Source organism: Corvus moneduloides, chromosome 9, assembly GCF_009650955.1.
Source record: "Corvus moneduloides isolate bCorMon1 chromosome 9, bCorMon1.pri, whole genome shotgun sequence".
In the NCBI taxonomy this organism is placed as follows: Eukaryota; Metazoa; Chordata; class Aves; order Passeriformes; family Corvidae; genus Corvus; species Corvus moneduloides.
The window spans coordinates 7,723,981-7,737,516 of NC_045484.1; the positions used below are offsets into that span (position 1 = coordinate 7,723,981).

Here is a 13,536-nt window from a genome sequence, read left to right on the forward strand (position 1 = left end):
ACAGGAGACTGCAGGCTCTCCCTCTTTCTCAGCCCAGGCTCAGTGATCAGCTGTTGCCGTGAGGTCTGACCGAGAGCTAACCATGGCTCTGATTCTTGCCTAGTCACACTTCACTGAACTACTCTTACTCCTCAACTGGTAGCTCAAGAAGCAAAAGAATGGCAGTTTCAAAATGACTGAAACAAGAGCATTGGACACATTCTCAGATGCACTTCCCTACATCCTGGTGTAGAGAACTTGATGGACTCTCAGTGACTTTCCTGAAAAACCTTAGCAGTCACCCTTCTTTCATCTCACATCTAGGTTGTAATCCCACATACACAACTTCCAGAGCTTTCTACTCACACTACAGCTTGTAAGGCTGTGCTGAGTTCTCAGCACTTTCTGCTGAATGCAGACAGCAAGCAGAAACACTGAGGGAATTATCTCTATAGATCATGCTTGTGCAGCCAAGGGATGTGTTCTCTATACCTGGCAGAGTGGCATGAGCTTCCCAGCCTGGTGCCAAGGACAGCAACTGCGAGAGGGAGCCATGGGCACTGAGACTTGGCTTTTAGGCACAAGGAGAACAACAAAGGACAACAGCTATGGATAACGGGGGCCATCACCCTCCTGGAAACTGTTCTGAAGCTATCCAAAGTGAGAGAGAGGCTTCCCAAGATGTCAAGCAGTAACCTCAAGGGAAGGCAGTTGCTGTTCAGTCAGACATGTATTGTTTTAGACCTTCCTCAGTGACTGACTGGGAATTCTACTTCTTGCTCTGAAAAAGGGAAACAGCATCTTTTGTTTGCTTGACCCTGGAAGGCAGAGGAAGTTGAAGACTTTATTTATTCAACCCTAAGACATGGGAACTTACAGACCATTGTCACTTCCCAAAGAGCTTTTGTTTTTATTTTGCTCCTCAGTCTGTGTGGGTTCTGTTTGCCTTACAGATTCTTCACAGACAGTTTGCTACCAGCCTTGGACATCTGTGACTTGCTTGCACATGGCTGTGAGTTGAAAGGAGGCTCTTTGTAGCTGCATGCAAATAATCATGCTGCTTGACGGCAGAAATCGCTCCAGTTTTGATCAAAAAGCCTTACCACTAGATTTGTTTTCCACCTTTATAATTAGAATGTGTATTTCTGAGCACTTTTGAAGTCTGTTACGTCAGTATGATGATGGATGGCAAGAAGGGAAGCTGAGGGAACTGGTCACGATCAGAAGCTGGCCAACACAACAGAGCACGTAGACTTTGCTGAAGTCGTCATTCCATTCCATTTCTGCCTTTGGGAGATTATTTTGCTGCTGGATTTCATGGCAAAAAGCAACCCTTAAGAGAACAGGGCTCCTTAAGAACCCAGAAACATAGAGGTTATCAAGAGTCAGGCACACAAACAGCTACCTCAAAGGCAGACTGAAGACAATCCCCACTGGGCTACATCAGACTAAGAATCCATCCAAAATATTTGTAAAAAATTCAAAACTCTCTCTCTCATGGTTGCCAATTCCAAGAAAATGAGCCTTAGATTTCACCAGGGGCTTTCTCATCAGGTCTCTCACTTTTGTTTTGGCTTAGAGCGCAGACACCAACTCTCGGTTTAAAGAGAGTGAATGATGGAAGGAATTTCACATATAGGGGAACTGTTTTGCACAGGAATCCTAAGAAGAAAAAAAAGGCCTTTTTGGTCTTTGTGCTGCTGCTAGGCCAGCAGTATTCCTGGTGTACACACTGCACAGACACTTAGAGCTGCTCCTACCAAGAGCTGCAAGAGCAAGCTGCAAGAGTACCTCACCTAATCCTAGGGAGAGCTGCACTCCTGAAAGTGGCTTCTTGGGCCAAACATTGACCTGGATCTCTGACACTGCCTCACTGCTGTGTGCTGCAGAGAGCAGTCCTGCTGGGCTGTGCTGGGCTGCAGAGCTGCAGGCATTCTGCAAACAAAAGGCTTGTGGGAAGAGTGGCTCAGCTATGCTGTTCTCTATAGGTTACTTGGATCCAAAGATCGATGTTGTAACCCACTGCATTTTTTACAGCAGTTAAATAAATAGAGGGCTAATGGCAGATGGTTTCACTTAAACTTCAAGAAAGGCACCGCCTATATGTCAATTTGGAATTAGTGTAATGAGCCAACAACATTCTGAATTACAATGAAAGCAAATTTAGGAATGAAACCTACTGGAGACTTAACTGGTCTCAAGTGCATAGTTAGATTTCTAAAATAATAGCTGCAATCCAGCATAACAAACATGACTTGCTTGAAAACAAAAGTCTGAGTTTAACTGTAGACTGCAGTTCGTTTTCATTCCCATGAGAAACTGCAAGACATTTCTTCTTGGAGTAACTTCTCAGGAAGGGATACCAATGGCGCCTTCAAAACCATGCAGAGTAGGACCAGCACTCCCCAGTTCTGCTTTTTTCCTTCCAGGCTTACCAATGCTGAGGTCCTTAGGTACCACCAGGCAGATTTTCTGTGAGTGCTGCACGTGTCCACAAATGTTGGGGCTTTGACACTGGGCAGGGGCAGGTCAAAATTGGGCACGGCTGGCTGCAGGGGCCAAAGGGAGAGCTGTACCACAGGACAGCAGCCAGCAGGGGCATGGGACAAGGGCAAAGGGCTCTGAGCATCAGGGGAGGCAAAAATGGAAAAGCTGCCAGCAAGCATTGACTGTGAACTGGGGGATGGCCCAGCAAGCTTGGAAAAGGGCTATGACCAGGGGTGAAGAAGGAAAAGGGACTAAGAGGTGGAGGATTAACATGTACCAATATGTAACAAGTTCCTACACTTAAAAAAATTTACACTTAAACATATTTAACATATGTTAACATATTAAACATATTTAAATAGGCAAATACGCTCCTGTGCACCTGCACAGTGAGGATCTGGTTCTATCCTAAATGCTCACTGAGGGGCATTGGATGATTGAGGCTGACCCTGAGAAGGAGCACATGGCACCATGTTACAAGGTAATGGCTGATTTTACTCTTTTCCAACACAGAGCAACTGAACACTTGAAAGCAAGTCTTTATCTTGAAAATTAATAACATACTGCTATTGCCTTGAACAAGATCTTCTTTTAAACTTCCATCTTATTGACTACACACACGTGCATGTACACATCAATCACAGGATTGTCTGCTGACATTTGCCACTACCTCACAGCACGAGGACTGCCTCTTTCCTCCCAGAAAAACTCTTCAGGCTGTAACCTTGACTCTGTTTTGTACCCCGGTGAAAACTGCCAGATCAGTCTTGCAGAACCACATCAGGAACCATCATGCAGAGCCATGTAGGACAGCAGCGGACAATGCATTCTACTTCATACTCATCATCCATACCCCTGTTCTCTGTCCCTGCAGCCAGCAGCAGGAATGGCTCAAGCCAGCTAAACGCAGTCTCTAGTGGATCTCAGAAGGCACAAGAGCAATCAAAGTGTGATCAGAAAAGGGTGACTGTCCTGCTGGGAAAAGACTGTCCAAATAGTTCAAATGGCTGGTTCTCAACTGCACTGTCAAGTATTTAATCTTTGGAAACAGCGCCATGGGTAAACTTTAGTACACAGAAAAGACCCTGCAGAAGCAAGTGATGAAGTTCTGAAAATGTTTCAAAACAAAGACCCCTTCACTTGCATTCCTGTCATCTCCTCTGCCAGGGCTGTGGCAGTAAAAAGGAAGGGCAAGGAAGTAGCAGTAGAAAAGGCTTCCCTTCTTGCACAGAGATCTGGCTGAGGCACAAGGAAAGAGGGGACAAGTTCCTTCACTGAAAGCTTTGCCAATTTCTCCAAAGGAGACTCGTTCTTTTCCAGCAGCCAACTCTCTGCAGGTGCACAAAGAATTAAGGTGGGCTTAAAAAAAACAGCAGACAGCTGGGAGGAAAGCCTTGTTTTCAGCTAACTTCCAGATGCTTGTGCAGGACGTCTCCAGTCCCCACAGAGGCAGAACAGGGTGGAGAAGCAATGCTCTCAAAGGAGAGAAATGGGTTCCTCTCCAGGCAGAACATTTTAGGGAGTCATTTCCTCCAGGTTATCAATGGTCAAATTAAAAACCAAGCCAAGTTACCTACTGGCTCTTGTGTGTCTTGTAACATTTTTCCTAACACCTGGCTGGGTGTCACAGAGGAATCCGTGTTTCATGCCGTTGTTTACTTAATGCTATTCTTGTGTCTCATCTGTTTCGACATCTCTGCCCAATTCCCTGGACATTTTTTTTATTTCTTGGATTATGCTGATGTTCCAAAAAAAAATCCCGAAGAACTGGAGAAAATATTTCACGATGTTTCATTATTAATGAAGGGTAAGATTTGTCACTGGATTCTGATGCATATTTTCCAAATTATATTTACTCCAACAAATGAAAAGTTATTTCAAGTTAAACAGGACTCAGTAAAACACTAAGAAAAAATACTTTGTAATTTAGAAACAGTGTTTGTACTTCAAGTGATAAAGTGCCCACTTGCATGTGATAATTCAGGTCAGCCAGAAAAGGATTTTTGTAATAGACATAAAAAGGGAGTTTCAGGCAGATAAATGCCAAAAATAATTCTGATACATCTAATAAAAATTCCCCTAGGACAGCTGTACAGATTATCACACTCGGCTGTACTGCATGGGAAAGTGCAATTATCAAAATGCCGAAAGCCTCAACTGATTCTTTTTTCTTAGTTTATGGAAATTCGCAACATCAGATAATGTTTTCGGCATGCTGGGATTTAACAATAACATTTGAGTTTATGATTCACATGTACTGTAAAACACAGATGTTTTAAAAAAGCATTATGTGCACAGTTATTCAGAAAGTAAAGTTTACACTGTTCTGGGGTTCTCAAAGCATTTGAGAGTGTGGCAGTGTGGCCACTCATGTGGCAGTGACCCTGTGCCCCAAACATGTCCTAATTTGGCAGTTCCTCACCATCTGAATTAATGATATATTTGTGCAAGTCATGTCCTGTCTCTCATGTGGGACTGAAATGCTGATCCAGAACATTGCTGTGCACTAATAAGCCTGTGCCCCAGTGCAAAGCTGTTTTTCTCTGCTTTTTTTTCTCTGCAGCACGGTAACATGATGATTATTAATCCTGACCATGCAGTGCTGAGAGGTCTCACTCACACTGAGTGTTGTATAACAGTGTGGTAAACAGCTGAGGAAGGCCACGGAAGGCAGTCAGCATCCTAACAAACCATCAAGGCCAAGGAATTTGCCCTGCTAAGCAGGCGTAGGAGGAACCCAAATGAGGAGATGAGGACAGTCTCCACGGGCTCTGTAAGCCACCAAGTTAGAGAAGTTAAATCACCAGGACTGGACGACACCCTCCATGTCCTTGAAGGAGCCAGAATGCACAACTGCTGGCCAAGTGCCCCACCTCTCCTCACAGTCCGGGTGACTAAGCATAAGGGATTTGCCAGTACCCCATCTCCAGTGTGGACCCTGGCAACTAAACCCCAGTAATGACTAGTTTTACTTCTTTTGCAAAGCTGTAATGACAGACATTTGGCCTAAGTCTGCTTTTCATGTACGAGTCAGGCACATCTCTTTGAAATTGTTCTCTTATCGTTCCCTTTGTTCTTTTGCACTTACCATTGATGTTTACAGCTGGCAGCACTATAGACATCTTTGGTCTCCTGGTCTTGTTATGTGTGGTGGCTGGCAGTAACAGGTGGTCCTGGAAAACAGAAAAAAAGATGTGTTAAATCTACTCTCAAAGTGGAGAGCTAGGAAAATGCCTTTCCATTCTCTCTTACTGGCAGTCCACACGGAACTGTTTACAACAGCTCAGAAAATTCATATTGTTGAGGGAGTCTTCCAAAAGTCACAGCAATTGCTCATGCTGTGTAACCAAGAAGAAATCCCTACTGCATGCAGCAGAATATGAAAAAGCCTTGATCATGTGGAAAGAGATAGAAACTACTATTAAGCCCTCGTTCAGCAGAGTGCTTATGTGTATGATTAAAGTAATTTAACTTGACTTCAATGATATTTAAACGTGGTTAAGGACCTTGCTGAATCGAAGTTTAACTTGCAGAGCTGTTTACTTTATATGTAAGTCATCTTGCTGTCTCTGTCAAGCCCTACACCACACGCCTCATGCAGCAGGACTGCACTGCTCAGAGTTGGGATGGGGTGTGAAACACAAGCTCTGCTGACAAAACCTTCCAGGGAAGCTGGATGGTAAAGCTGTGCTTTAGTATCTTATCTTTAGTGGGTGCTGCTGTAAGGCAGCAGTGCTCAAACTGACTACCCTGGCTCTGACAGTGGAAGCTGCATCTGGAGGAAATGCTCTGGATACGGACCTGGCCTGCAAGGAAAAACGCAGCCTTTCTTCAGGGTTCTTTTGCTGTGCTGAACTCAAGTTGCTCAACTTGCAGCCTGGAAAAATATGGTTCTTCCCTTATCAATGGAACTTAAAAGCTCTGGTCCAGGCATCTCCCATATTATTAAGCCAGTTTGATGTTCTCCTTTCATGCTTTCCCATGCTTTTTCCACAGAAACATCTCATACTTTTGGGCAAGGTTATCTTTTTGGCAGACTGAATGAGACTTCCTTCAGGACACACTAATTTATTAATGTCAGGGTAACTGTAATTTTGCCATTTTAAAATATAAACACTACACTGTTATATTTAAGATTCGGGGAACTGAGTTACACATAAAGTTAGGTGTTAAACATATCAAGATATTCTGTAAATACATTGCAGAAATATCACTCTCTTTTTTTCCCATCAAAAATTTCCCCCCTCAAAACACCGAATGACTGATCATGAGAAGAAAGCATTACTTAAATAAATGTCTGCAAAAAACATCTTGGTACCAAAATTATAAAACCACTCTGGTATAATTCTCAGATCACATATGTAATTCCCATTTCACTTCTGAACCACTTAAGATTAAGACAACATTCACTAAGACAATGAACCTTACATAAAAATTGTTCTTGAAATCCAACGTTCCCAAAGGAACAGGCCAAAGATAAGATGTTCATTAAATGACATTTTGTAACAATGCCCTTGTCATGATTTGATGACTATTTTTAACAGAGCTTAAAAAATGTTTATACTGTTTGGTTTTTTTTCTTTTTTAATGCTTCTGATAGTCCACATCATCATTACCTCCCAAACCACAAGTACTGCACAGATGATCACCTGAGAGTCATTACAAGCAGCAACTGCTTTTTGCTAACCTATCTGAAGATTGGTGCATTAATTTACGCTGCCTTATAATGGCACCTTTATTTACTCTATGTATGAACTGTATTAAGAACTACCACAAGGACTTTACAGCTGTATCCAAATGTGCTTTGGAGCTGCTGCACAACCTCTCAGTGATTCAACACCAACTGTGGAGAAGACAGACAAACAAAAAGCTCTAAACCCAGACTACTCCCAGGAGCTAATGTGCAGGATGCACAGACTGTCTGGAAGCTGCCCAGCTACAGTGAGACGTTTCATAAATCTGGAATTGGTGAAATTTATCTATCTCTCCAATCATCTTTATCTTTAATACACACTGTGACAATCAGTGCAAACTTGCAAAGTTACCTAACTACCCTCACTCTACTTTGAAGTCAAAAGGGTATGCTGCAGAATATCAGGTATTTTGACCACAGTTAGCCACTCACAACATTCTCAAGCCTGAAAGTCTTCAAATAGTCCAAACCTTTATTTGAAAGCAATACATAATTAATTCTATGCCACAGGAAGGAGTGTACAGATGAGTGATTTGAAAGAAATTAGACATTTAGAAACATCGTTTAGAATGTATTCCTAAAATGTCCTGTACTGTTCTGAAGGATGCTGAATTGCATCCCAGAGGGGGGTGTGACGCTATTACTCACCACTAATTTTAAACAGTAGGCAAAACCCCCCCCCATAAATTAAAATGCTGTTTTTGATATTAACGCATGGTATAAAACTGAAAATGAATAAAAGCAAATTTTGCAAGTCAGCATCTGGCTCAGGAGCATGAGTGTCAACCAGAGGCAGAATAAGTCAGAACTATTACCCAACAACAGATGGCTTTGGCTGGGACCAGGAGTTACACTCAGACGACAGTTTAAACAGCCAAAGCAGACCTGAGACTGCTGGCAGAATGACTGGAAAAATATCAGCCTGGAAAAATATTCCAAATGAGCCCTTGCTTCAGCATTGTCATTTTGCTTTTGATCATCTCTACAGCTCTGTGATACTGAAGCCAGATGAGATGGTCTGACAGATAAATATAGACACAGATACTAAAAATCCAGCCACGAACACATTACCTTCATTTAGTAAGTCTCAACAACACATGGAACTGCAATAAGGATTCTGGGGTTTCTTGCATATCACATCAGTGTTATCAGGACTCTAGCAGGGATTAAGCTTTAGAGCCTCATGTATCTCTAACCCCTACAGCCAAATGGCAGTAGAAATCCTACTCCACTGTGCTAGAATATTCCAAAAGTCCTGCTGCTCTTGCAGCTTCAGCCTCAGTCTCATGACATGTGGTTTGGTACTCAAAGTCCCTCCTACCTAGATGCATGAAAAGATGCAGACATTTTAGCTTTTATTAAAAAAACCTGGTTTTAACTCCCATAGTTTAAGGACGTAAACAAAACATCATCACTGCATACCATGAGGTTTCATTAGAGGAAAAAAATGCTAGTCATGGGTCTTTTTGATTTCATTTTGTTTCTTAAACTATCATCACTTCTAAGCTGGGCTCTTGGCTTTTAAATTAGTAGAACTAACAATATTGCTTGTTTTGGCTTTTGCAATGCATATCCCATCAGCCACAGCACCTCCCAGGGAACAGTCCTGCACCTCCTCCATTCCTGTTTCATTGTGTGACAGAAACACATAGGAATTAATCCTCGCAGTATGCCCACAATGGAGGAAAATATTGCAGGGACTGTTTGGAGGAGAGGTGCACGCATCTGAGGGAATCCCGCGTGACACGGGACACAAAGGAGCGGATTTCCAGCCCCGCAAGGCTCTACACTCTCAGCATGAGCTGTCTTTCCTCCTATCCCAGAGGTTACTATCTGTCAAATCAATTCCCCCAGATTTTTCTTACCTTCTTAGCTGTTGGGCTTAGGTATGGGTAAGTATTTTTCAAAAGGCTTTTCTGAGGTCTTAATTAACGACACGATGTAGATGTGCTTTGTTAGAGCATATTTAGCACATCTGCCTGTGTGAACACTGCTGGTCGTGCTGCTGCAGGGCAGGCCAAGCCTCTGACCCTTCCCAGTGGCTTGGAGAATGTACCCTGCAAAGTACAGATGTGATCCATGCAGGAGCCAAGGCTCCAGGAACACAGCCCCCAGCCCACTTCCCACGAAGGCTTTGTCAAGACGTCCCAACGAGCCCCGCTCTTCGTTAAGAGATCCATCTCTGACAAACCAAGGATAATCTTTTGCAAAAACCAGTGACATTTGTTGCTTTACAGCAATAAAAGCTCTGAGGAGACTGGATTAAAATACCAAAGGAAAACTTTAATGTGCTGTTCTGGCAATTTGCCTTGATGAGGAGATTTGATCTTTACCATTGCCTTGGAGACCACCTCCGTGCTAGAATATTGCAACCAACAAAGGCAGCTGCCAGAGCAGAGGGGGCAAATGGAGCCAGGCGCCTCGGCATGCCAAAGGGCACTCTGTCCAGCAGCTTCCCAAGGCTTCTTACAGCAAACAAACACTGGAGCTGGGCATTTTTTCATCTCTGTTTATGACTAAGAAGTCTCCCAGGGAATTGTGTGCCTCAACCTCTTCCAGCCTGACTCTTCCCGCTGTGATTCTAGGACCACATTACAGCCACCGCCGACCCAGGCTGAGGAGCTCCCCACATCCCACTGAGGGGCCATTTTTCTTTAATGGCACTGCTTCTGCAGTGTTCAACATCTCCTGACAGCTTAAAAGATTATCTGTTAATCTGACCACACCTAGTGATCTCAAGATAAAGCAGATAGAAAAAAAGTGCTTTTTCAATCATACAAAAATTGTGCATCAAATCCATGCATTGTCTTTCGAACCTGTTTTTTCTGAACATCTTCAGGGATTTCGAGTCAATGACATGGCACTGGACCTTCTTTACAGGTATGCTTTTGGCAATACAAAGAATGTGCAACAAAAATGTGCTCTCCCAGGCCCAAAAAACTGCATGCTGCTTCAGAGACACATCCAGAGTACATATACTCCAAGGAGCTAGAGTTCTTAAACCCCTGAGCTGACAGAGCCCACGAGCCAGCTTTTTTTCCCACAAACAGCAGATAGACACTTCTAAAAAAATTTCAGGATCATTGCTTCAGGCTTTCTGCTGTTGCCAGAGATGTGATGTGTCTGTCCTGTTCTCCTACACACACCACTGACCTGGCCCTGAACAGCATCACAGCCTTTGGCACACAACTCCTGGCCAAGAAAGGGTACCTGAGAACTTCATTCACAAGGAATCCAGGGCTGGATCTCAGCAGCTCTCTGAATACAAAAGGAGGTTGTTCCCCAGGGAAGAGAATTCACCAAGGTGCACTCAGAGCCAAGGGGCTGATTCTCATCTACCCCAGCAGTTCCCAATACCACAAAGCACAGATCAGATGTAAATAGGAGTCAGGTCTTGGCATTTCTGGTTTCCACTGCCAGTTCAAAAAGGATATGTATGAAAGTTTACAAATTTGTAGAGGAAATGGCTGTATAATTTCATTATGGATTCATTTGGGTGACGGCAACCATATGGTCCCCTGAGGTTACACCACACTGGAGGCAGCACTGGTCCATCTGAAAATGCTAGAAGTTCCTGAAACACTGCCTTCACTATCAGTGGATGTTAAACAGGATGTTAAATGCAGAGGGGAGAGTGCCTCTGGAAGCACTTCTGACCCTTGTATCTGAAAAGCATGGGGATAGTTTTGAGAACAGAAAAAAAAAAGGAGAGGAAACCAATTAAAACCTCTACACAAACTGTGACTCATAGCCACCACTCTTTGCTCATCATACCATGAACTTAGTAAAGCTGACTTGTTTTTAAAGTTGATGCACTGAGTTTGTTTGCTTGGTTTCTGCGGTTCTTTTTTAAAGATAGACCTTAGAAATCCAAGGAGGTCTACTCACCTCATCATGGATCCTTACAGGGAATCCATGACATGAAAAGTATGGGAGCAGGTGAAAGATGGGATAATGACTGCAAGGAACCCACAGAAAACCCACAATAGAATTTCACACGGCATCAGCCTCTCTGTACCACTCTTGACAGCCCACCCTGAGAGGTCCCAGTAGCTTTACCCCTTTGAGTTTAACAATAATCATTTAACTTGGTTTGAAATTGTACCAGTTCTACCTGTATAAACCTTGACATTAGCCAGCACACATCAACAGTTTGATTTTGCAGTACAATTAAAGAAGACCGTTTGCAACTGAGAATTCAACCCCTAATCATAGCATCTAATTACTTTTCTAGGTTTTAAGCCCATTTTGAGGGATGGGGAGAAGACTGTCCCAGAACAAGAAAGCTCCAAAAAGTGGTGGGAATAGAGATTCTTTTTCCGCTTTTATTTTTGTCAGAATTGCTCCTTTTCACGCCAGTGCTGTTCCAGTCCCTGTGTTTCTGTGCACAGGTGGTTTTTACAGCCTATACTTTGCGCACAGAAATGGAATGAAGTGAAGAGATATGATTTTTATTTAAGTGTTCTACCAGAAATAGCTCGATCCCACAGTCAATAAAATGTCCTGTAGTGTAAGATTACACCTTTCTGCCATTCCGAGACAAATTTTCATAAATAAAACCTAACTGCACTCTGGAAGAGTTTCTAGTCACTGTCCCTGCAGAAGGAGGAGTTGCTATCCAGTTTAGTTTCCACATGAGGGACCTTTTAATGAAGAAGTCTTTAGCCTTTTATTGTAAATTGTGCTACTGCCAGATGTGATATGGCCTGGGCTCCAAAAGCAAACTAACTGGAAAGCACCTCGCTGTGAGTCAGAGAGCCTTGTGAAAATCCCAGAGACCTCAGAGGAATGGAAAATTCACTCTGTCACAAGCTTCCTCTGGAAGAGTTTCCCCCACTCCCTTCAAAGGCAGCACTGCTGCTTGTCCACAAGCAGGGCTCAGCTTTGGAGTGTTTTCTCAGTGTAAAGGAGAACCAGCAGCAAAGGATCTCCTGGATTAAGAACTAGAAAGGTTATGGAGACTACTAAGAATAACAGAGACCTGCTGGGAACTGTGTCCTTTGCAGTTCACAACCATGCAGAGCATTGTGGAGGTGCACAAAAGGCAGCTGTAAAGCACGTGTCACACAAAGGTGGAAAATATTGATACACTATTCAGTTTTTCTATTTTCATGGCTTATAATCCTTTTATTCAACATACAAGGCTGAAGAGGAGGAACCAATTAAAACCTCTACACAAACTGTGACTCATAGCCACCACTCTTTGCTCATCATACCATGAACTTAGTAAAGCTGACTTGTTTTTAAAGTTGATGCATTGAGTTTTTTCGTTTGCTTGGTGTCTGAGTTTTTTTTTAAAGGTAGACATTAGAAATCCAAGGAGATCTACTCACCTCATCATGGATCCTTACAGGGAATCCATGACATGAAGAGTATGGGAGCAGGTGAAAGATGGGATAATGACTGCAAGGAACCCACAGAAAACCCATAATAGAATTTCACACGGTATCAGCTTCTCTGCTATCAGTCTTGAGACAACACTGAAATATGGTGGTTATCAGGTATCTATAGACTCTACCCAGTGGGCCTCTGAGAAGGCACCGTGTCTCCCTTCAGGAAGTGGAACATGAGCACACTTCCAAAGACACGCTCATTAACCTTCTGTCCTACTGAAACATCTATCTTCATCCTGTTAACCAAGTGACACCAGACCTGCAAAATTACCAGCTTCTCTCAAGATCCCCATTCCTTTGCAAATCCCTCACTCTGGAATTACCCAAGATGAACCTGCCTCATTTCTACCCAAGCTATTTGAATATCTTTTTTGACTTTGACATCCTAAATAAGAGGCACTAAATACCATCACCCTTGCCCTGTGGATAGGGAATGCTCCAGGAAATCACAGTTTGCAGAAGCTTGAATGAGGCACAGCAACACCAGTCCAATTGCAAGGGAGAATGAGGTGAAGGCACCCCATTTGGACTTTATTTCTATCATAAATGTACTTTTCCTTGTAGTTTTGTCTTTTTTTTATCTGAATAGGAAGGAAAAAGGCCATGTGAACAAGGAGGGCACAGGACAGAGACTGGACAGAAATCCTGCCAATTAAACTTGTCTGCAGAACTGCTCTGCAGGCCCAAAAGTAAAGAACAATGCATGCATTTGCTATGATGTAATTTTGGTTTGGCAGCAGATTAAAAAAAAATTCCTAAATGCGAAGTAAGAGGATGTGAGGGACAGAATTCTACGCTTAAGTAAACAGTTTTGGTTAAAATCGTATAGGAAAGTTCTAAAGGACTTGAAAATACTTTGATAATTTGTGTGTGTGTTATTTGTGGAAATTAGCTGAGTTTCAAAACAAATTGGACAAGGTATGTCTAGCTGACTTAGTTCTGTGCCTCTGTGAAAGGTAAAAAAATCCCAGCTTGTACTGGTGG

General features: G+C 42.9%; 1 protein-coding gene across 2 annotated transcripts in view; it reads right to left on the reverse strand.

Moving 5' to 3' along the window:
• Window positions 1-13,536, reverse strand: part of ATF6 (activating transcription factor 6) — a 73,263-nt gene that overhangs the window by 12,531 nt on the left and 47,196 nt on the right. For both annotated transcript variants that reach the window (XM_032117315.1, XM_032117314.1), the window contains exon 15: window positions 5,555-5,639. In XM_032117315.1, the coding sequence (XP_031973206.1) occupies window positions 5,555-5,639 (85 nt within the window). The remainder of the gene's footprint in view (window positions 1-5,554; window positions 5,640-13,536) is intronic.